This window comes from Macadamia integrifolia, unplaced genomic scaffold (genome assembly GCF_013358625.1).
Source record: "Macadamia integrifolia cultivar HAES 741 unplaced genomic scaffold, SCU_Mint_v3 scaffold342, whole genome shotgun sequence".
NCBI lineage: Eukaryota > Viridiplantae > Streptophyta > Magnoliopsida > Proteales > Proteaceae > Macadamia > Macadamia integrifolia.
Window position 1 is genome coordinate 49,618 of NW_024869484.1, and position 25,147 is coordinate 74,764.

General features: G+C 36.8%; 2 protein-coding genes and 1 long non-coding RNA gene across 3 annotated transcripts in view; all 3 read left to right on the forward strand.

Moving 5' to 3' along the window:
• The first annotated feature begins 7,379 nt into the window (after positions 1 to 7,379).
• On the forward strand, positions 7,380 to 14,331 carry LOC122068115. The gene is made up of 3 exons (XR_006136982.1): positions 7,380 to 7,536; positions 8,695 to 8,766; positions 14,006 to 14,331. It is a non-coding gene; the product is annotated as an uncharacterized LOC122068115 (long non-coding RNA).
• Positions 14,332 to 15,206: 875 nt separating this feature from the next.
• On the forward strand, positions 15,207 to 16,264 carry LOC122068116 (luminal-binding protein 3-like). The gene has a single exon (XM_042631958.1). The coding sequence runs from the start codon at positions 15,901 to 15,903 to the stop codon at positions 16,168 to 16,170; it is 270 nt and encodes an 89-aa protein (XP_042487892.1). The 5' UTR covers positions 15,207 to 15,900; the 3' UTR covers positions 16,171 to 16,264.
• Positions 16,265 to 17,012: 748 nt separating this feature from the next.
• The window catches only part of LOC122068113 (heat stress transcription factor A-1-like), a 77,911-nt gene continuing 69,776 nt past the window's right edge, over positions 17,013 to 25,147 (forward strand). The window contains exons 1-2 of the mRNA XM_042631954.1: positions 17,013 to 17,267; positions 17,400 to 17,665. Of these exons, the coding sequence (XP_042487888.1) occupies positions 17,405 to 17,665 (261 nt within the window). The 5' untranslated portion in view covers positions 17,013 to 17,267; positions 17,400 to 17,404. The remainder of the gene's footprint in view (positions 17,268 to 17,399; positions 17,666 to 25,147) is intronic.

The window sequence follows — 25,147 nt, forward strand, 5'->3', positions numbered from 1 at the left end:
TTTTTTTGCTGTTATATTTAAACCTATCAAAAAAAAATTCTGACGAAGTTAGTGAGCTATGGTATGCAAAAATCCCATGGTCACCAAGAGGTCTCGAGTTCAAGTCTCCTGGCTGTTACCACTTCCCTCCGTTAAAAAGATAAAAAATTGGTAATAGAGCCAAAGCCATAAGTTTGAATACTTAGAAAATACTAGAGATTATTAGACTTAGAATGTTGTTGTCTCATTGTAATATTGGTTGTGGTGTATACACCATTGACCAGATTAAAAGAAAATCTAAAGAGTTAGACTAACAATTAGTATCAGAGAACAACAATTGTTTGATGAAATTATTATTATTTTTTTTTTGTAATTTTTAAACATATCAAAAAATAAAACTTTCCAACAAAGTTGGTGAGTTGTGGGGTGCAAAAATCCCATGGTCACCTGGAGGTCTCAAGTTTGAGTCTCCTAGCTATTACCTACTTTCCACTGTTAAAAAGAAAAAAAAAATTGATAATAGAGCCAAAGCCATAAGTTTGAGTACTTAACAAAACACTAGAGATTATTGGACTTAAAATGTCATTTTCTCCTCGTAGTTGTGGTTGTGATGTATGCACCATTGAAGAGGTTAAAAAAAAAAAATCTAAAGAGTTAGAATAACAATTGTTATCAGAGAACAACAACTGTCCAACGAAGTCATTTATATTTTTTTTATTTTTTATTTCTTTTTCTTTGATGCCATTTTTAAACCTATCAAAAAAATTGGTATCAGAGCCAAAGCCATAAGTTTGAGTACTTAGCAAAAACTTGAGATTATTGGACTTAGAATGTCGTTGTCTCCTCATGACTCTATGACTAATCAATTGACTTATTTATCAAACTAAAGTTCTGACCTCACTACCGCAAATTGATTTCATTGTAGCTATATTAATCTAGGTTTTTAACAGTTGTTCATTATAGCATTCTTTTATTGCTATAAGCCATGTAGCATGTTGTCATAATGGTATTCTCATCCTGAGTAGAAAAGATTGCTTGGGTGGAGGGGCTCCAAGCTTATTAGTATTGGGCACTAATCAATGATCTTTTTTTCAATCCAATTTAACTGTCACATCATTGTAAAATATTAGAAAACATTAAAAATTAAAAAATCAAATTCGCTCAATTTTTATGCCTGCTACTGGGATCTTTACGCAATAAAACAAATTGTTATTTTTGACTCGGAGTTATAACTATGTTGTGGTGATCTCCACTAATGCACAATTTGCTCTTCAACAAATATCTTTCTCCATTTATAATTTTCCCTCATTATCACTTAAATTTAAATACAACTAAAACAAAATTTTTGCTCCTATTTTAACCAATTTCAGCAATCACTAGAAAGATGCATTGCGGGATTACGTTTAAAAATTTTAGATCAATCTCTAACCACTGTTACAATAAAAAAAATTAAAAAAAGAACATTAGATACAAATTTTTTAAATATTTTAATAATAAAAATTTTATGTTTGAGCAGGTGCGAGAAATTGATGCACCTGGAGAATAGATGTTTGTGCAATAGTAGATACTTACTGCACCTATATGAGAGCAATCTAGCCCTCATGAACCTGAATCACAACATTGATTGTACATTTAATCCCATCACAAAATTTAGAGGAACAAAATTTGGTATCAGATAAAAATTTGTAAAACCAACAATTGATATCAGAGCCAAAACTATTAGTTTGAGTGTTTAGCAAACATTAGAGAGTATTGGGCTTAACAACAATAGCCTAGCATAATTGGTGAGTTACGGTACGCAAAAAACCCATGCTCACCAGGAGGTCTCCAGTTCGAGCCTCCTGGCTGTTACCTACTTCCCTCACTCCCTACCTAAATATATATATATATATATAAAGAGAGGATATTGGAATTAGAATGCCATTGTCTCTTCTTAACTCTATGACTAATCAATTGACTTGCGTAACAAATTAAAGTTTTGATCTCACTACCACATATTGTTTTGTTGCAGTTATGATCACTTTAGGTTGTAATAGTTGGTCATTATACTTTAAGAATATAAAATGGATATCTTAACTTGAAAACCTACGAATCAAATTATGAGTACTTTACTAGAAAAAACAACACATAATGTACAAAAAATCATCTTAACTTGAAAAATCTATGAATCAAAATTATCGATCTTTATTTTCTCGTAATGGCCAGGTAGCGCTGTCATAAGTGGTGGGAGCCCCAACCAAAATCTCTCTAACTTCCCCATTTGGGTGTTAGTGAGCCTCCCAAATAGGTTGAAAGTTCAGCATTAAAACACAACGATAGATATTGTCGTATGATAATAATTCAATATCAAATGTAACTTGTACGCCTCCGACATTTGTTGTCACCACGACTAATGCTTGGAAGATAACTTGGAATCCTTGGTTAAACTGATGTTCGATCACTATCTATTGTTGAAATTTGACATATCAGAGTGTTTCAACATCTGAAAAAAGAATTATCTTCCTAAAGAGAAAAAAATAGTTGTTTAAGAGAAACATCGTGATTAACTTCAAGATAAATCGACCTAGGGGACGGAAGAAGTTGTGGTGGAGGCAATGGTAGAGGTTGAGAAAATAGCTCATGTGGATAAAAAGGGGTAGTTGTGCTTGTGGTGTATACACCATTGAAGAGGTTAAAAAAAAAAACCTAAAGAGTTTGACTAAAAATTGGCATCTGAGAAACATTCTCAAGAATAACAATTGGTATCAGAGCCAAAGTCGTAAGTTTGAGTACTTAGCAAACACTGGAGATTATTGGACTTAGAATGTTGTTGTCTCCTTGTCACTCTATGACTAATCAACTGACTTGTTTAACCAATTAAAGTTTTGACCACACTACGGCAAATTTGTCTCATTGTAATTATGATCAATTTAGATTGTAACAGTTGGTCATTATAGCATTCTTTTACTATTACAAGCCAGGTAGCATGTATTCATAATGGTGTTCTCATCCTGAGCAGAAAAGATTGCTGGGGCTGGAGGGGTTCCAAGCACAGTATTATTGAGCACTATTCAATGATCTTTTTTCCAATCAAATTTAGTTGGTCATATCATTGTAAAATATTAGAAAAAAATTAAAAATTAAAAAAAAATCAATTCTCTCAATTTTTATGCCTACTATTGGGATCTTTACACAATAAAATAAATTGATATTTTTCACTTGGAGTTATAACTACGTTGTGGTGATCTCCACTAATGGACAATTTGTTCTTCATCAAATATCTTTCTCCATTGAAAATTTCCCAGCATTATCACCTTAATTCAAATAAATCTAAAATAAAATTTTTGCTCATATTTTGAGCAATTTCAGCAACCACTAGAAAGACAAATTGTGGAAGTATGTTTAAAAATTTTAAATCAATCTCTAACCACTGTAAAAATAAAAAAATAAAAACGTTGTTAGATATAAATTTTTTAAATATTTTAATAATTAAAATTAAAAATTTATGTTTGTGCAAGTGCGAGAAGTTGATACACCTAGGGAATAGATGTTTGTGCAGCAGTCAACACTTGCTGCACCTGTATGAGAGCAATCTAACCCTCATGAATCTTAATCACAACATTGAATTGTGCATTTAATCCCGTCACAAATATTAGAGGAACAACATTTAGTATCAGAGAAAAATTGGCAAGACTAACAATTAATATCAGGGCCAAAGCCATAAGTTTGAGTACTTAGGAATACTAGATATTGTTGGACATAGAATGTCATTGTCTCCTCATAGTTGTGGTTGTGGAGTATACACCATTGAAGAGGTTAAAAAACCCTAAAGAGTTAGACTAACACTTGGTATCAGAGAACAACAACTGTACGGTGAAGTTGGTGAGCTGTGGTATGCAAAAATCCCATGCTCACTAAAAGGTCTCGAGTTCAAGTCTCCTAGCTGTTACATATTTTTCTCCCTTAAAAAAAATTGATATCAGAGCCAATTAGTATAGAGAAAAGTTGCAAGACTAACAATTAGTATCAGAGTCAAAGCCATAAGTTTGACTGAAAATGTCGTTGTCTCCTCTTAGTTGTGGTTGTGGTGTATACACCATTGAAGAGATTAAAAAAAACCCAAAGAGTTAAACTAACAATTGGTATCAAAGAACAACCACTATCCGATGAAGTAATTTTTTATTTTTTTATTTATTTGTGTTTATTTTTTTATTTTTGGATTTTTTTAATTTTAATTTTACTTTTTAAAAATTTTTATTTATTTATTTATTTTATTTTAGTTTTTTATTTTTTTATCTTTTACTTTTTTTTCTTTTGCTACTATTTTTAAACCTATAAAAAAAAACTACCCAACGAAGCTAGTGAGCTGTGGTGAGCAAAAATCCCATGCTCACTAGGAGGTCTTGAGTTTGAGTCACCTACTTCCCTTCGTTAAAAAAAAATGGTATAAGTGTCGAAGCTATAAGTTTGAGTACTTAACAAACACTCAAAATTATTAGACTTAGAATGTCATTGTCTTCTCGTAGTTGTGGTTGTTGTGTATACACCGTTGAAGAGGTTAAAAAAAAACCTAAAGAGTTAGACTAACAATTAGTATCAAAGAACAACAACTGTCCAATGAAGTTATTTTTATTTTTTTTTCCCTTTTTTATTTTTTTTTCTTTGCTTCTATTTTTAAATCTATCAAAAAAAAACTATTTGGCGAAGTTAAGGAGCTGTGGTGTGTAAAAATTCCATGCTAACCAGGAGGTATCGAGTTCGAGTCTCATAGTTGTTACCTACTTCCCTCTGTTAAAAAAAATTGGTATTAGAGCCAAAGCCATAAGTTTGAGTACCTAGCAAACACTAGAGATTATTAGACATAGGATGCCGTTGTCTCCTCGTAGTTGTGGTTGTTGTGTATACACCATTTTAGAGAACAACAACTATTTGTCGAAGTTATTTTTATTATTTTTAAATTTTTTTAATTTTTTTCAATATTTTTGTTTTTTATTTCATTTTTTATTTTTTTATTATTTTTAAGCTTTTTAAAGTTCTTATCTTACTTTTGTATTCTTTTATTTTTTATTTTTTTATTATTTTCTTCTGCTGCTATTTTTAAACCTATAAAAAAAATTTCTGGTAAAGTTAGTGAGTTGCGCTGTGTAAAAATCCCATGAGTTCGAGTCTCTTGGTTGTTACCTACTTCCCTCTGTTTAAAAAAAAATTGGTATCAGAGACATAGCCATAAGTTTAAGTATTTACCAACACTAGAGATTATTCGACTTAGAATGCCGTTGTCTCTTCGTAGTTGTCATTGTGGTGCATACACCATTGAAGAAGTTAAAAAAAAAAAACCAAAAGAATTAAACTAACAATTGGTATCTGAGAACAACAATTGTTCATTGAAGTCATTTTTATTATTTTATTATTTTATTATTTTATTATTTTTTATTTTTAAAAATTTTTATGCTATTTTTGCATCTATCAAAAAAAAATATCCGACGAAGTTGGTGAGCTGTGGGGTGCAAAAATCTCATGCTTACCCGGAAGTCTCGAGTTCGAGTCTCCTGTTTGTTACCTACTTCCCTCTGTTAAAAAAAAAATATTGATATCAAAGCCAAAACCATAAGTTTGAGTACTTAATAAACAATAAGGATTATTGGACTTAGAATGTCGTTATCTCTTCGTAGTTGTGATTGTAGTGTATACACCATTTAAGAAGTCAAAAAAAACCTAAAGAATTAGACTAACAATTGGTATCAGATAACAACAACTGTCAGGCAAAGTTATTTTTATTATATATTTTATTTTTTATTTTATTTATTTACTTTTTATTTTCTGCTATTTTTAAATCTATCAAAAAAATAAAAAATAAAAAACAAAAACTATCTAGCAAATTTGCTGAACCATGGTGTGCAAAAATACTATGCTCACCAGGAGACTTGAACTACTGCCCTCCGTTAAAAAAAAAAAATTAGTATCATAGCCAAAGCCTTAAGTTTGAATACTTAATAAACACTAGAGATTATTGGACTTAGAATATCATTATCTCCTCATAGTTGTGGCTGTGGTGTATATACCATTGAAGAGGTTAAAAAAAAAAAAAAACTAAAGAGTTTGACTAATAGTTGGTATCGAAGAACAACTGTCCGGTAAAGTTTTTTTTTTTAATTTATTATTTTATTTTTTTATAAAATTTTTATATTTTTTATAGGTTTAAAAACATAAGCAAAATAATAAAAATAAATAAAATAAAAATAACTTCGCCCGACAAGTGTTCTCTAATACCAATTGTTAGTCTAACTCTTCAGTTTTTTTTTAACCTCTATATTGGTATATATACCACAACCACAACTGAGAGCAGACAATGGCGTTCTAAGTCTAATAATCTATATTGTTTGCTAAGTACTTAAACTTATGGCTTTGGCTCTAATACTAATTTTTTTTAAAACAGAGGGAAGTAGGTAATAGCCAGGAGACTCAAACTCGAGACCTCCTAGTAAGCATAGGATTTTTGCACACCATAGCTTAACAACTTAACAGACATTTTTTTTATATAGGTTTAAAAATAGCAATAAATAAGAAAATAAAAATAAAAATAATACAATGATAAAATAAAATAAAAATAACTTCATCGGATAGTTGTTTTTCTCTGATACCAATTGTTAGTCTATGTAACACCCCAAATCTCACCTCTTTACACTGATTGTGAGCAGACAAGAGTAGCAGGTTGGAGGGGCCAACACTAGCTTTGCTGGCAGCTGTGGAGTGTCATGAAGGAAAGAGTGACCAACCTATACCTGTACCTTCAACCAACAGTGTTGGAAGAAACAGCAGGAAAAGCGAGCAACAGGTATTTATTCACCTTCCATAAAGGTTAGTAATAAAAAAATGTACTAAAACAGACTCAAGAAGAACAAATATGGTTTGATGGGTATGAGAACTTTGAATATGTCAAACTGGCCTGTTGACTAGACAGAATGCCATGATTGACTGAATGGGCCCCATTCTTGGAAGTCCTAACATGTGGACCTATTTCTATAAGTCTAAAGTGACTAAGAAGGATGAATAATAAAATAATAGAATTATAAATTATAAATGGAGTTGGGTACCTACAAGTATTAATAATATAATAATATAAGTCATATGGTACCATATACACATCTGGATATATAATATTTTATATAATAAGGTAGTGGATATATTAAAATAAATTAAATAAGAAAAATTATGAAATTAGAGTTGCAATTTAATATGGGTATATAATATATAAATCTGAAATTAGAATCATATAATATAAGTAGTAAGGGTGTACTTATACATATGTTAATATATTACATACTATATACTATATATATGTTAGTGGGCCACTAAGGAGTTATGTTAGGCGGCCACTAAGGGGTTATGTTAGTGGGGCTATAAATTGCCTTCACCAACCACATGAGACATTTTCTCATCTTTACAAGTTCTGGACAGTAAGAGGAAAGAAGAGAGAAGAAGAAGAAGAAGAAGTGAAGAGAAGAAGAGAAGGGAAGAGAAGGAGGTTCAGCTGGAGATTTCAGTCCTTGGGTCTTTGATAGAGGGTTCAGCTGCAAGGTATGTTCCTCTCTTACTCATATTAATATGTAATAGTAAGTCATTTCAGAAAATAAAAAGGGTATAAACCGATTCTGTGCATGGGAAGAGAATTCAAAATTTTCAGCAAAATCTTTGCTATTTGGAGTTTAATTTCCTGGATTCTTGAGGACTGATGAAATGCGTGAAGAGAATATGAAAGAAATTCATAGTTGGAGTCAAGACCATGGCCGATTGGAGACTATGATATGAGAATCCTTATTAAGCTCTTAAAACAGTAAAATTTCATGAGAAAGAAATGAAATTTCAGTTTTATTTTACAGTTCTAAGGGCTAAGAACACATGCAAAGAGAAATTGATGGAAGACTCATGCATCCATTCTTTAATTGAGGTGTGATCATCGAATTTAAGGACTTGGATATTGAAATCCCCTTTCTAATTTTACTGTTTAAAGGTTCTAAGACATGGATTTTGCTGTTAATGATCCTAATGGTGCATACAAGTGATTTAGGTTTGATACTTCATATGTAGAGATTTATGCTGAAATCTAAGCATGCAACTTTAGATTGGAGGTTAAATTTTGATAGTTTGATTTATGTCACCTATGTGGATGTAATAATATGAATTTAAGGTCTGATTCTGAAATCCTTTGCTGAAATGGGTAGTTACAATTAATTAAATTAAAAAATATATTGGTGGGCTAAGAAGTGATGAAATTGAGGTATGATCATTAAATTGAAAGCTAGAAACTATTATTTCCCTTCTTATTTCTTGAGTTTGAATGGGAATTTGGTTTAATTGGGAAAAAATCTAAAATGGGAAAATGTTGCATGGGAAGGGATTCTTAAAATCTGAGATGGGATCCTATGAATTAAGGCTTAATAGGAATGAAGACTGATATCCCATTTCTAATTAAGTAATTCATATGTATAATTGAGTCAATTTTTGGAGGAAATTTTCAGTTGATGTCAAATCCCTTATGCAGCCAAAGAATTAGATAATGGGAATTTTGCATTTGTTAAAAGAAGACCCAAATTGAGTCTTTACAATTGTACTAAGTAATTCAGACTTTAGGAGGGAGATGAGAATTCAATTTACTGAAGTAAAGTACAGCAAGAATAGGGAAGAATGATTTTAATTTGGTTTTAATACCATGTATGTATACATTCCTGATTTTAGGAATTTCAAATAACTGTGAGGGAGCTATTCAGTGCCAGGGAGAGAGATAGATGTGTCAAATTGTCAGGCTGAGTGAGTGCCCCTCTATCTTACTTCTTTTGGTGTGTTTATTAATTGTTGCTCATGCATCACTTGTTTGAGTTTGTGCATTTGCATTTATTTTGTATTATGTTTGTGTTATAGTGGAATTGATGGAGATGGAAATGAGAAAAGTAAGACAGGTGAGATGGGTCATGTGCAGGTGCCTATGTTTGCATATGTGATTTGGATGGAGTCATAACTCGAAGTGCCACACCCTTTGTCCGTAAAGGGTTAGGTATAGACTAATCCTGAATGATGTGGCTGCCTGATCAGCAGTGCACTTGTAATGAGATGTGTAATGAGATGTGTAATAAGATGTGCGGTATCAGTTATGGATGTCAGATAGGATACGACGTACTGTATGCCTATGGATATATTTATGACACAGGATAACTTTTTAGGGGTTAGCCAAGGGACCGAGGCTCTAACCGGGACCGACTGGCTCCTACTTGCAACGAGCTTGTATACCTGAGGCCCAATATATAGGGTAAGGTATGCCACCTCTGTTGTTTAGTGACACCCATAGGTGATGAGACTTGGTAATGGACTAGGGAATGAGAATAGTTAATTAAATGGACTCATGAGCATTCTTTATGTGTGGAGCATGCATTGCATATGGATGTGTGTGATTGTTCTACCCCACCCATCATTGAGCATTCCCAGTGCTCACCCCTTTTTCCTTTAATCTTTAGATGAGGAGAACAATCACTTACAAACTACTAATGTTGAGCATGATGCTATGGCTAAGGACTAGTTGGCTGGTATACAAGAGTATAATGATTTCAGTTATGGACCTGATTGCAAGTGCGATGATTGTGCATATGGTGGACAATATTTTTGAGGATTGATGTTTATGACTATTTTTTGTGTATATATATGGATGACAATTTTTTATGGTTCAGACTACATGTATACATGTTTATACTTGAATCACTACAATATAATGGACTGTTGTAAATAGCTTATAAATCATTGTACATATGATATCATATATCACTTAGATGCACTGGGTGAGTATGAATTATTTATTTGATTTCATATGTCTACTAAGTACTCTAATGATCATGACTTCTAGATATATGTGGCTGTGGTGTTGTGGACTCTCCTAAAGATGGACCCTGGGAAAGTTTTAGGCTGACTGGACGCAATAAGGTATCCAGTGCCAGCATACCTGTGCCAAGAGAAGGGTAGGGTGTGACAATCTAACTCTTTAGGTTTTTTTTAACCTATTCAATGGTGTATACACCACAACCACAACAACAAAGAGACAATGGCATTCTAAGTTCAATAATCTCTAGTGTTTGCTAAGTACTCAAACTTATAGCATTGGCTCTGATACAATTTTTTTTATTAACAAAGGGAAGTAGGTAACAGCCAGGAGACTCGAACTCAAAACCTCATAGTGAGCATCGGATTTTTGAACACCACAGCTCACCAACTTTGCCAGACAGTTTTTTTTTATAGGTTTAAAAATAGCAGCAAAGAAAAAAATAAAAAATAATAAAAATAACTTCGCCAAACAATTGTTGTTCTCTGATACCAATTATTAGTCTAACTCTTTAGGTTTTTTTTTTAACCTCTTCAATGGTGTATACACCACAACCACAACAACAAAGAGACAACGGCATTCTAAGTCCAATAGTCTCTAGTGTTTGCTAAGTACTAAAACTTATGGCTCTAGCTCTGATACCATTTTTTTAATGGAGGGAAGTAGGTAACAGTACCTCTTGGTGAGCATGGGATTTTTGCATACCACAGCTCACAAACTTTGCCAGACAGCTTTTTTTTTATATAGGTTTAAAAATAGCAACAAAAGAAAAAAATAAATAAATAATAAATAATATAAAAATAACTTCCCTGGACAGTTGTTGTTCTCTGATACCAATTGTTAATCTCTGATACCAATTGTTAATCTACCTCTAGGTTTTTCTTAGCCTCTTCAATGGTGTATACACCACAACCACAACTACGAGGAGACAACAACATTCTAAGTCCAATAATCTCTAGTATTTGCTAAGTACTCAAACTTATGGCTTGATTCTGTTACCAAGTTTCTATTTTTTAACAGTGGGAAGTAGGTAACAATCAGGAGACTCGAATTCAAGACCTCCTAGTAAGCATGGGATTTTTGCACACCACAACTCACCAACTTCGCCAGATAGTTTTTTTTTATAGGTTTTAAAATAGCAGCAAAGAAAAAAATAAAAAAATAAGAATATAATAAATAATAAAATAATAAAATAATAAAATAAATAAATATATAAATAACTTCGCTGGACAGTTGTTGTTCTCTGATACCAATTGTTTGTCTAACTCTTTAGGTTTTTTTCTAACCTCTTCAATGATGTATACACCACAACCACAACTACAAGGAGACAACAGCATTCTAAGTCCAATAATCTCTAGTGTTTGTTAAGACTAGAACTCGAGACCTCCTGGTGAGCATGAGATTTTTGCACACCACAACTCACCAACTTCGCCAGATAGTTTTTTTTTATAGGTTTAAAAATAGCAGTAAAGAAAAAAATAAAAAAAATAACAAAATAAAAAATTAAATAATAAAAATTTTAAAAAATAAATAAATAACTTCACCGGACAGTTGTTGTTCTCAGATACCAGTTGTTAGTCTAGCTCTTTAGTTTTTTTTTTTTTTTTTTTTTTTTTTTACCTCTTTAATGGTTTATACACCACAACCACAATTACGAGGAGACAATGGTATTCTAAATCCAATAATCTCTAGTGTTTGCTAAGTATTCAAACTTATGGCTTTGGCTCTAATACCATTTTTTTTAACGGAGAGAAGTAAACAATAGCCAGGAGACTCAAACTCGAGACCTCCTAGTAAGTATGGGATTTTTGCATATCACAGTTTACCAACTTTACTAGACATTTTTTTATAGGTTTAAAAATAGCAGCAAAGAAAAAAATTTTAAAAATTTAAGAAATAAAAAATGAAATAAAAATAATTAATTAATTAATTAAAAATAATAAGAAAAAAATATATATACAAAATATAAAAAAAATAAGTAAAAATAAAAATAAAAATAACTTTGCCTGACAATTGTTCTTTGATACCAATTGTTATTCTAACTCTTTAGGTTTTTTTTTTTAACCTCTTCAATGGTGTATACACCGCAACCACAACTATGAGAAGATAATGACATTCTAAGTCTGGTAATCTCTAAGTATTCAAGCTTATGGCTTTTGCTCTGTTGCCAATTTTTTTTAACGGAGGGAAGTAGGTAAACAACCAGAAAACTCAAACTCGAGACCTCCTAGTGAGCATAGGATTTTTACACACCATAGCTCACCAACTTCGCTAGATAGTTTTTTTTATAGGTTTAAAAATCACAAAGAAAAAAATAAAAATAAATTAAAAAGTAAAAAAGCAAATAATAAATAAATAAAAATAACTAAATAAATAAATAAAAATAACTTCATCAAACAGTTGTTGTTCTCTGATACCAATTGTTAGTTTAACTCTTTAAGTTTTTATTTAACCTCTTCAATTGTGTATACACCACAACCACAACTACGAGGGGACTGTGGCATTCTAAGTCTAATAATCTCCGATGTTTGCTAAGTGGTCAAACTTATGGCTTGCCTCTGATACCAATTTTTTTTTAACGAAGGGAAGTAAGTAACATTCAGGAGACTCAAACTCGAGACCTCCTGGTAAGCATAAGATTTTTGCACACCATAGCTCACCAACTTTGCTAGACAGTTTTTTATTTTTTTAGGTTTAAAAATAGAAGCAAAGAGAAAAATAAAACAATAATAAATAATAAAAAATTTTAAAAAAATCAAATTAAATAAAAACTAAATAATAAAATAAATTAATAATAAATAATAAATAAATTGTTGTTCTCTAATACCAAATGGTAATCTAACTCTTTAGGTTTTTTCTTTTAACCTCTTAAACGGTATATACACCACAACCACAACTATGAGGAGACAACGGCATTCGAAGTCCAATAATCTCTAGTGTTTGCTAAGTACTCAAACTTATGGCTTTGGCTCTGATACCATTTTTTTTTTTAACGGAGGGAAGTAGGTAACATCCAGGAGACTCAAACTCGAGACCTCCTGTGAGCATGGGATTTTTACACACCATAGCTCACCAACTTCGTCAGACAGTTTTTTTATAGGTTTAAAAATAGCAGAAAAAGAGAAAAAAAAAAAAAAAAAAAAAAAAAAACCTTCGCCAGACAATTGTTGTTCTCTGATACCAAATTATCTAATTCCCAAAACAAGGCTACTTTAGGTATTTTCTCTTGTTTTCAAAATTTAGGCCAAAAGTGGACCAAATGGAGTACAAGTGTCGAATTCGACTCAAGGAACCAAACTCTAGCCATTCTTTCCTCTTGGTAAAATCTATAGAATAAATTCCAAGGATATCCTATGAGGTGGACAATTTCTACAAAGAAAATTTAGGCTGAGTCAACCTTTTATTTTGGTTTTTAACCACATGTTGGGATGAATTTTTAATAGTTTCATATTTATGATATTCTATATTGGACAATATTTAGAAGAATCCTATCATATCTTCTATTTTGGGATTAAGGGAAATGTTGTAAAGGGAATTGGATTATCAATTTTGTGTAGTTTTTATTATAGGTTTTGATTTTTATTTACTTTCTATTTTTCTTTCGGTAGCTGAACTCTATAAATAGAAGAGCTCTCCTCTCTTTGAGAACACCAAGCTCCCTCTCCCCTCTCTTTTTTCTTTCAATTCATTAGTTTAGCTTTGAATAATTTATGTTTACAAGCTGTAATTTTACTTTAAGTTAATAGGAAGATTTAACAATTTTCATTTTTTGTAATCTCCATACAAGTTATTGGAAGCAAGCAAGATTTGAAGATTATTTTACAAGCTGGATTTTTCTTCTTAAGCCTTTGTGTTTCTCCATTCAGCAAAGTTTTTTTTTTCCTTTGATTTAATTTTCATTACTATGTCTTTTATTATTAGTTAAATTAGTATAATCAACTCTCTTGATATTTGCACTCTGTCTAATTTGAAAGTGTGTTAATTAAGCACTCGGCCTCCCTGAGTTCAACCCGGAGCTACAGCTGACACTGTGCACTTGTGGTTAGTATAATTAGTGTGGCTTACATTTGAGCCCAACAATGTTTAATTATGCACTCATGGCATTTTGAATTTTTGTGTATGCATGGACCCCACCCCTCACTGAGCTAGTTGGAGCTCACCTCATGTGTATGTTGCTTTTAGATGATGATGCAAGTAAGGTAATGCCTTTGGGATGTGACTTTACTTCCTCCGGACCCAAGTAAGGAGCTAGTGGTTGTTGGATGCCAGAGGCCGAAGAGCACGATCCGGATTGTGCATATGACACTTGTGCATATGCGGAACCTAGAGATGAGTGGTCATCTTCTACTTTTTGATACTGTATTACAGATTGGTATTCCTTTGGGAATTTAATATATGTAAGTCATGTACAGAGGTAATTGAAATAACTTTGTTATGTAATACACTAAACATTATCCCTGCTAACTTATTGATTCTTCTACTATATACTCTGAATTTGATCTATTTAATTGTTTGGTTCGGTGTCATGTGATTGTGATGGTTAAGGTACTGCTATAAGAGATCCTAGTAGAGTTGTGAGACAGGTAGACGTCTTACCCACACCGCTGGTATCCTAGTATTGGGAGCGGAGTATGACATCATTGATACTAAGTATATATACTCGTCACCCCATCATTAGGGAAGATAATGAAAGAACGAATAGTAGACCCTACCTTTTCATCTTATATCTATGACTTTTTAATTGATGAAGTCTTACTACTGTTTGCCCGAAGAACTGACTTAAGCATCAAAGAGTCCCTTGTTGGAGCCCGCTCTGGTCTACTCCCCTTTTTGTTTCTTTTACATGACTCTATGTAAGTTGAAACGATTAGACATCCATGATATCTGAGCAAGCCGAACTGGTCAAACATGAGAGCTCTTTGAGGAAGAAATGAGTGCCCTTAGATTCCTAGGTGTTGCTCCTTAGAAAATGATCTCTCCTGAAATTTCATCCGAGAGAGAGAGAGAGAGAGAGAGAGAGAGAGTTTATTATGTGCAGGTGAGATTTCTGGTATTTTGTATATGTCATATATGGCATTTAAGTTGGATAAACGTATGTATTATATTTCATCAGTGTCATAGATCTAAGCTATCTTATCTAATAGTAAAAAAACGCTAGCATGCCTTATTCTTGGGTAAACCCACTAGTGTGCCCGCCGCCTTTTCCCACATAATATGCCTATAACATGTAAATCTTTTATGGAAGGAGGTCAGGTGAGCCACTAGGATTGGGGGGGGGGGCGAAGGAGACTTTTCCAAGGGGAGGAGAAAAGTGATAGACAGAAGGGTGGGTGTGCTAGTATCCATCATTTACGACTATGACTATTGGGGTAGAAATCCCATTCGCTTCCCTAACTTTTGTCTCTCAGTGTCAGTGTCAGTCCAATAGAGTGTTTTCGTCGCTGGTGTTCTTTCCGATCTCTACGCATTTCACTGCTTCACCGAAAATTCCCTCTGCCCCTATAGTACTTCAGCTTGATAGTTTCCACCGCCTGGAAGTAAAATTAAGGGGATGGTGAAATACAATTAAGAGAAAATTCCTAGTTAATTAATTATTGTTCATGCATGGGCTTTGAAAATTGGATGGCTAAACTTGTTAGAAGGCATACACTGGGGATGAAAACCAAACAACCACCAATCACTCCCCTCCCCTAAACTAAGGTGAAATATCAACTTGACCCACCACCTTTCTGAAAATATCACTCCCCTCTCTTATAAGAAAAATATGCTATCTAACAGCCCCAACTGTTAGATTTGGCTGTTAAGTCAAGTTAAATTTTGTTTATAATCCCTAAAATACCCCCTTTCCCTTTTTCTCCCTTTCCCCCTTTCTCTGAAAAATTGTCTAAAATCGTAAGGAGCCCTAACTGCCGGCATCACCACCCCTCCTCAGTCCTCTCAATAGTCTTGGCTCTCCTCTCTTACTTCTCAGAGCACCACCCTCTTCATGTGAGGGCAAAGGACAAGGCATCAAAGAATCTGAATCAATCACCATAACAAACGACAAGGGGCGTTTGAGCCAGGAAGAGATTGACAGAATGGTGAATGAAGCAGAGGAGTTTGCAGAGGAGGACAAGAGGGTGAAGGAAAAGATCGATGCAAGGAACAAGTTGGAAACTTATATTTACAACATGAAGAGTACCATTAATGATGAGGACAAGCTTGCAGACAAGATCGAAAGCGACGACAAGGAGAAAATTGAGACTGCTTTGAAGGAGGCACTAGAATGGTTGAATGATAACCAGAACGTAGAGAAGGATGACTTTGAGGACAAGCTGAAGGAAGTGGAAGCGGAGTGTAACCAGTAACAAAGTAGGTGTATGACAAGAGTGGTGGAAGTTCTTCAGGATCGGATGATGAAGATGAACCAAATGATGAATTATAGAAATAGAACTGGGTTGAGTCTTCCTTTTTTTTTGTCTTTTCTTTTTTATCTGTAATTCCATCACTGGGGATTATGGGTCCAATTTTTTCTGAGGTTTTTCTGTTCTATCTTCTCAAGTTGGAAGTTGTTGTATAGTCGAAAACATGTGAAAGTCTTTAAAATTTATATTATTCTCTTGGCTGGACTCTATTTTATTTCTTTCTTTTGTGCTCTTATAAGAACATGGTAATCTCCATCAATGGCGGAAAAAAAGGTTAAGAAACACAGAAGCAGTTAAGAAATTATCGCAGAAAACAGTGAACTATGGTAATTTAGTGAATCAAAAGAGAAAATTTGACACAAAAGATATTTCTTACCAAATCACCCTGAACTGTCCACGATATCTGCTGCTGCTATGAGAAGTAAGAGAGGAGAGCCAAGACTATTGAGAGGATTGAGGAGGGGTGGTGATGCCGGCAATTAGGGCTCCTTATGGTTTCGGACAATTTTTCAGATAAAGGGGGAAAGGGAGAAAGAGGGAAAGGGGGTATTTTAGGGATTATAAAAAAATTTCACTTGACTTAACAGCCAAATCTAATGGTTGGGGTTGTTATATAGCATATTTTTCTTATAGGGGGAGGGGAGTGATAATTTCAGAAAGGTGGCGGATCAAGTTGATATTTCGTCTTAATTAAGGAGAAGGGAGCGATGTTTACCCTTTACATAAAGGAAAAAACAAGGGAGACTTTCAATTATACAAAACCCAACCTGTCACGCCCCGGCGGTCTCTTTCGTACGTGCGTCTTCTTGAACTTTTTTTTTCATAAAATCGTCCTCTCTTTCACACGCATTCAACTTAGTGACCGTACAACGGCAGCTCTCCCGCAATTTAGGGCTTTTATTCCTTTGCCTTCAGCAAACCTCAAATCTTCGATAGTGCATCAGTACCTCATCATTTTGATTTCTCTGTTCTTATCCAACATCGGATCGAATCGTATAGAATCCTCCTCGTGTCTGTTTTAAATGGCAGTTTTCGTTTCGGTAATGGCGCCATTTCCTCCTTTAAACCCATAGTTTTCATTAAAAAGTGAAGGGAATTCGTCCAAGAATCTCAATATTGCGTGATTGATTCTCAATCATTCGGTTTGATGATTATCCTCTTTTGATTATTAGAAGTAATGGATGGGGTTCATGGAAACACTAACACAGCAGTGTCAACTACGCCCACTAGCTCAGCTGCGAGCTCGAATACTCCGCCCCCCTTTCTTAGCAAGACCTATGACATGGTCGATGATCCGTCTACGGATTCGATAGTTTCTTGGAGCCCTGGCAACAACAGCTTCGTTGTTTGGAATCCGCCTGAATTCGCCAGGGATCTTTTGCCCAAATATTTCAAGCACAACAACTTCTCCAGTTTCGTCAGACAGTTGAACACATACGTATGCCTTTCTTACTTCCATATTTGAAGTTTCTTGTATTACGCCCCTGAATTTTTGAATGGAATGACTGGTGAATTATGTATTTAGTGTTATTGTAATCAAATGAAATGGTGTGATTGGTTGGGTGAGTAAGCAGAGTAACTGGAGAAGACAAGTTAGAGCTGTAGGATATATGTGAGGTTAAATAAAACTTACAAAGGAGACTAGTACTGCAGATAGAGGTTTACTGGATCAATTGCTCACTTGATAGGGTACTTGGTTAATTATTTCATGGATTATATTCTGTCTTCATCAGAAGCACTAGTATGCTTCGCAATATAGATGTGGGATATATTTATTGCTTTTGACTTTACGGTGCCATAGACAAGTGCATGGACCAGGAAACTTGCGAGATAAGATAACTACAATGTGCTCTGGTCAGACTATCTAGATGAAAACTAATGAATATATGTAGTAATCCTGTGTTATATTTGTTTTATTATGCTTGAGTTCATGAGATCTCCCCCCTCCCCCCAACCCCCAGGTGATGCACTTCCATTGTGCTTCACATAACTGAATGCTTTGAAAATGCATAGGTCTTGTTTGCAGAAGATTTAATCTGTAGGTTGTATTGGGTAGAGACTAACCATATTATAAGATAAATGCTTTCAGGCATGTGAAGTATTGAGCTTCTCTCCTACTTTGATGATTAATATAATATTACTTGATCTAATTTGGTAATTTGGGCGTATTGAAGTGATTCTAGTTGCTTAGTCATTACTTCTAGTGGAAAATTTTATGTCTTTGTACTCTTATGATATAAATCCACATTATAGTGTGGCAGCTTCTTGAGTCCACTTTACGTGTCACCCTTTCTGCACCTTCCTCTCCTCTTCTTTTGAGGGAGGAAAGTATGTTGAATTTTATTACTTTTTTATTTTTACTGTTTTTGTTTGTTAAGTGGTTGCTACTTATAATTTTGATAACATCCTTTTTTTGGGTGAATAAATAATTCATTACCAAAGAGAAGAAGATACATACAAGCCCTAAACGGGGAGGGAGAAGAAAAGAAACCCTTAGCCCTCACGAGGAGGGAAGGGTCCTAAAAACAGAGCTGGGAAGCTCCCAGGAATCAACAATGTGACAATTTCTAGGGGAAGGGAGACAAGTGATAGCAACTTTAGAGATCTTTGCTTTAACATCAGAAAATATGGAGCTCCAAATTTTTTCCAGAGATTGAGAGTGAGGTTTATTTTCTATGATTGCGCTCCATCCAGATTTGGTTGCTTGACAACCAGATAGCAAATAGTCTTCTCTTGGAATGTCATGTCGATCCAGATCCACTCCCTATGAAAAGGGAGAATTCTTCTTCTCACGGGCCAGCATTTGGATAGGACAAAACTCCAAATGGAGAGGGAGACAGGGCAAGCAAAAAAGAGATGATCAATGTCTTTAGGCTCAAAAGCACAAAGATAGCATGTTGGGGACACTGGGATACTTCTCTGGATGAGGAAGGCTTGCGTAGGAAGGCATTTCATGAAGACTCTCCATGTTGTGAAGCTTTGCCTAGGGATATGATGCTTGAACCAAATAAGCCTATGCCATGGGGCTGGATTCCCATGCAATCTGATATGGTCCCAAGCAGACTTGGTACTGAAGAGCCCATTTGATGATTGAAGCCAAACGATTGAATCATTTCTTGGCTGACCTCCAAGAGCTATCAGGTAGACTATCCCAAATCTCAGCAATCTGAGGAGAGGAAGGGGCTGGCGGGGTCCAGACTCCAAAGGAAAATATGTCTGCAACCTTAGCATGCTTAGATAACCCGGAACTGTAGATGCCACGAGCAGAGAGCACATTCGAGAGGATCCCCATAGGATGCCAAGGGTCATGCCAGAGAAGGATGGAAGAGTCGTCCCCAATGTTAAAGGAGATGGATCTAGAGGCAATGGCTCTGAGAGAGAAGATCTTGCGCCACACCCAGGAGGAGTATGAAGGAATATTCATGGACCAAAAGGAGCCTTGCTTAATTATATGAGAGTACACCCAATCCACCCAGATGCATTTCTTTTTGGAAGCCACTTTCCAGATGAGTTTTAAGATTCCTGCATTATTGACATCCTTGATTCACCTAAGACCGAGGCCCCTTTCATTTTTGGGAAGGCATGCCGCAGCCCAACTGATGGGGGCGAAGGAATCTAGAAGATTCACATCATTTCCAAAGGAAGGTAGCAAAGATGGATTCCATTTTAGAGATAATGGTCTTGGGCAGCCCATAAATTCCAGACCAGTAGATATAAGAAGCTTGAAGGACAGCTCCAACAAGCACAAGCTGCCCCGCAAAGGATATGAGCTTTCCTTTTTAGAGTTGAAGCCATTTCCTAATGAGATCCAACATAAGAGTGCAATGGTGGGCAGTGAGCCTCCCAGGAATAAGGGGAAGCCCCAGGTACCTTACCGGTAGAGAACCCAAAGCCAGTCTTCTCAAGGAGGGAGAGCTTCACGTCTTCAGTGATACCTGAAAGGAAGAGGAGGGATTTCCTCGAGTTGATGTGAAGGCCAGACATCCTAGCAAAGAGATCCAGACAATTCATAATAGCATCTAATGAGGGATCATCTGCTTTGGAGAAGATCATCAGATCATCCGCAAAGGCAAGGTGAGTCAGCTTGAGAGCTTTGCATTTGGGGATAGGAGAAATGAGCTTCTGATTAGTGGCCGACGGCAAACTTCTAGAGAGGACTTCCATAGCAAGACAGAAGATGTAAGGCGATAGGGGGCAGCCTTGCCTAATTCCTGCAGAGGGGGAAAAATAGCCCGCCGGACTACCATTAACCAAAACAGAGAACACGGGCGAAGCAATGTAGTGGTAGATCCAGTTGGTGAAGGTAGGTGAGAAACCTATATGGGTGAGGACCGAGATGATAAAATCCCATCGAAGAGAGTCAAAAGCCTTATGGATGTCTATTTTCATGAGAACAACTGAAGAATGACCTTTTCTGTCAAACCCTCGCACAATCTCGTGGCAAAGGAGGATGTTGTCAGCAATGCTTCTTCCAGGAATGAATGCAGATTGATTCTCACTGACAAGAGAGTCAACCACAGCCTTAATGCGGATGGCAAGGATTTTAGCTATGAACTTGTACGAAAGATTGCATAGGGAAATCGGCCTGAAGTCGTTCATAGAGCTTGCTGCCTCAATCTTAGGAATAAGGTAGAGAAAAGTGTGACTGATACCCTTGATCTGGCTTGGGTTGAAGAAGAAGCTCTTTACAGCTTTAATTAAATCCTCTTTAATGATGTCCCAAGCTGAGGTGAAGAATCCCATACTGAAGCCATCCGGGCCAGGAGCTTTGCTTGCTTTGTGGGAGAGAATAGCCTAAATGAGATTTCCTCATATGAGGGGATAGACCAAAGCATATGGGCCATACTGGTAGGGATGAACTTGTTGAGGAGCCCAGTAGGAATGGGGGTACCTAGGAGGGAGGGGGGATTGAACAACTTCCTGAAATGGTCCATAGCTGCCTCTTTTATTTCTTCCACTTTGTTGACTTAGGGCCCGTTTGATAACGTTTCTGCCGTTTCTGTTTCAAGAAACGGCAGAAACATAAATTTCCGTTTCTAGAAACAGAAACGGAATTGAAGGTGTTTGATAAGTCATGTTTTTAGAAGTCGATGGTAACCAGTGAAAGAATTGCCACAAGTCGTTTCCAGAAACGGCGAAACAAGTTCAACTTGTTTTGTCTGGGTCGTTTCTTGAATCATAAATAAGTAAAAATTTCTATTTCTATTTCTAAAAATAAGTGAAACGAAACAGTTTTATCAAACGCTTTTTGCTTCGTTTCTGCTGTTTCTGGAAACAGAAACAGCAGAAACGCATTTCTTGAAACGTTATCAAACGGGCCCTTAGATACCCTCAAAATTGGTAAGCTTGAGGATGGAGTTGAAGTTATTCCTAGGTTTGAGAGAGCGATGAAAATAGGAGGAATTCGAATCCCCTAACTCCAAGCAATTGATTCTTGACTTTTGCTTCAGGGAACTTTCCTCATTAGCCAATAAGCAAGCAAGCTTTGCAGATTCAGATTTCTCCTCCTCAGCAAGGGAAATGTTCAGGTGATCAGCTTGAATCTGAATCTGAATGGAGGTAAGCTTATTCCTGCATTCAGCAACAAGAGAAGAAATGTTCCCGAAGGTATTAGTATTCCAAAGCTTAAGGTCCTCTTTGACATTTTTTAGCTTCCTGGACAAAGCAATAAGAGGGGAGGAGTGGGCATGAACAAGCTTAGCCTAGGCGTTTTGGACAACAGAGAGGAAGTCAGGATGAGAGGACCACATTTCAAAGTATTTGAAGGGCTTTGGGCCAAAAGAGGTGGGAGGATGAATGAGGAGAAAGATGGGACTATGGTTAGAGGTGGCGGGGGGCTCAAAGGTGGCATGAGATGAAGGGAAAGTGGACAACCAAGCTTTATTTACTAGCATCCGATCAAGCTTACAAGCAATTCGATCGGAGCCAACTCTTCTGTTATTCCAAGTAAATTTGATTCCAAACCAGGAAAGATCATCCGTAGCCAGATCCTCAATGCATTCATTGAAAGCATCTATACTTCCCAAGTTCAGATGACCCCCTCCTTGTTTTTCATGAGCATAACGGACCACATTGAAGTCCCCACAAATACCCCAAGGTTTGGACCCAACCTAGGAAGCAATAATACGCAAGTCATTCTAGAGAGTGGATCTTTCCAGCAAGCGATTAGAGGCATAGATGGCTGTTAACAGAAAGGAGAAGCTGCCCATAGTGTTTGAGATGTTAAGGTGGAGGAACTGGGAGGAGGAAGAAAGGAGGGTGGAAGCATCCAAAAGAAAGTAGATTTGCCACTAGGGTGATTGGGGTGATTGGTGAGAGAAGACCAGCCTGGGCAATGGAAGAAGTAGGCCTCTTTAATGTGAGATTCCAGAAGGCAGCAAAACGAGGGACGATACTCTTTCAGAAGTAAGCGGGCAATCACTTGTTTCTGAGGGGAATTCAGACCCTTGATATTCCACACCAGGCCGCAAGACATCAGGCATGAGTGGAGGGAGGCTTCTCACGCTCCAAAGAAATGGAGCAAACACGAACAGACGAAGGCCGGGAGCTGCGGCGCCGGTGATAGAACAGAGGTTGGATGGGGGCATCCTAGGCAGGAGGCATCTTAGGAGAGGAAGGGCAGGTAGGCCTGGAGGATGAAGCTTTCTACTTTTTCTTCGAATTAACCGACCCGACGGGAAGGGAAGAAGGATCAGCAGGAAGGTTCTGGGTTGGGTCCACGGATACGGGTTTAGAGGTAGGGGATATGGCATTGACGATGAAGGTGGGTCGAGTTCCGTGGGAAGAAGAGTGGGCTTGGGTCGATCCAATAGAAGGAGAAGATAAAAGGCTAATTGGTTGGGCCGGGCCAGCTAAAGAAGAGGGGTGTAAAAAGGGTGGATTGTTTGTTAGGCCCAAAGACTGCGAACTCACCAACCCAGAATTGAGAGGCAAAGAGGGACTAGGGCCCACATCCAACATGGAACCAACAGCATAAGAGGGGGCTAAGGAGTCATCGAGAGGCGCAGAACTTTCCAGATGGTGCTCAGACACGACAAAAGGGGAAGCTTCTCCATTGGACTCAGTATCAGTGGACTCACACTCCAAGGCATCATCATCGGATGAGGAAGCATTGTAGGTGGATCCGTTGTCAGAGGAGGATACAGAGGAGGAAGACTGCTCTGTAGAGGAAGCTACATCAGCCAGGGTTAAGGGGATGGCGACAACAGATACAGCTTCGGCTCCCAGAGGCTCATAGGAGGGGACATCGACAGTGATTGGACCAGGCGAGGCAACAGAGTCCTCCAAATCAGCTTGCAATATCGAGAATCTGTTGTGTCCGGTAGGTAAAGGTCGTCCTGAATCACCAAAGCTGGAAAAGAAGCAGCACTCGAAGGGCACGAATGAGTCCACTGCCTGGCGAGACGGTGTCCTCTCGCCGAAGGGGAAATAAATGGCCGTTGGTCATAAACAGACATGAGAGAGTGATCCCACCTTAAGGAGATCCCATCGGAAGCGTGAGCCATGTCATCAGTGGTAGAGGTCAAAGGCCTAGGGAGGCAGACGGTAGTATCATGACCAAAAACTTGGCAACGGAGGCATTGTGGGGGTCTCCAATCATAGCATACAGGTTGTTGGAAAGCTAATCCTTCTCCATCCTAAACAGAGATAGAGGAAGGGAGAGCGGCAAAGGCTGAAACATCCACACAAATGTGCACAAAAGCAAGTCTGTCTTTGCGGCAGGTACGAGCATCGGAGCAAAGAGGCTGCCCAAGGACCGACCCCATAGTGCTAGGACCATCCGAGCACCAAAAGTGAAGGGGCAGGCCAAGCAAGGAGACCCAAAGGGGAATGGCAGAGTAGTCTACCCTGTTGAGAAGCATTCGACGGTTCCAGGACCGAAGGAATATAAGGTTCCTTCCCACACGCCAAGGGCCACCCTCGAGGCAGCGAACTTTGTCTCCCTCATTAATTTAAACAGGAAGAAGCCATGGTCCATGAGGTAAGTTTCCATAGAACCTGAAGGTTTCCATTGCTTAAGGAGGGAAGATTTGACCAAGTAGAATGGTGGTCGTTTCCCCAGAAAATGGCTCACCAGTGACGAGGTCCACCGAGAAGCTTCGTCATCCAGAAGGCCCTCAGGACACTTGGCAATGAGGGAGTCTCCAAGCGTGGTAGGGGGAACAAATTGCAGTGGTAGTCCTCCCACTGGAGGGGAGGAGAAAAGCTTTGCAAGAGAGGACCAAGCACAATCAAGCAAGGGTTCAGAGGAAGAGAAGGTGGGTGGAGGGGGTCCCGAAGGGACGGGAGAGGGAGATTGCTGCAGGCTCCCGTCGGGAAGGGAGGCCATGGAAGCCGGCATCAGTTCTCCAGCATTATCAATCCCGTACACACCATGAGTCTTTGAGTTCTCTCAGCTATCTTTTCTGATCTTTGAAGTCTTCTTGATGCTTGTAATGTAAAATGCCAAGATGTAGATGAAGACTTGTAGATAAGCTTGAGTTCCACTTGAATGGAAAATGAAGAACTTGAACTCAAGAGATGGTGTAGACCAATTCTCACTTCTAATGCTCAAATAATGCTCCTCCAAAGTTGAGGTTAATGCTCAAATAATTCTCACAGCAACCAGTCCTCCCTAAAAGACACTCAAGAGATGGTGTAGACCAATACTCAAATTAGCATGGTGTAATATTGTAGTTGATACTTTTTCTTATGTTTGTCTTTCAGATATTTTGATCTGAGTGGACTTTTCGGCTCAAATATATTTGATTGATGTTATTTGGTATTGACATTCTACTATGCAAAATGATTATTATTTTTTTATTTTTAATTTTTTTTTTTATTTTATGAGATTCTTTTAGGGAGAACTGGTTGCTGTTTGCAATTTATATAATTCCCCCCCCCCCTTTTCTTTAGGCTTTTGCCTTAAGACCGTAGCTGT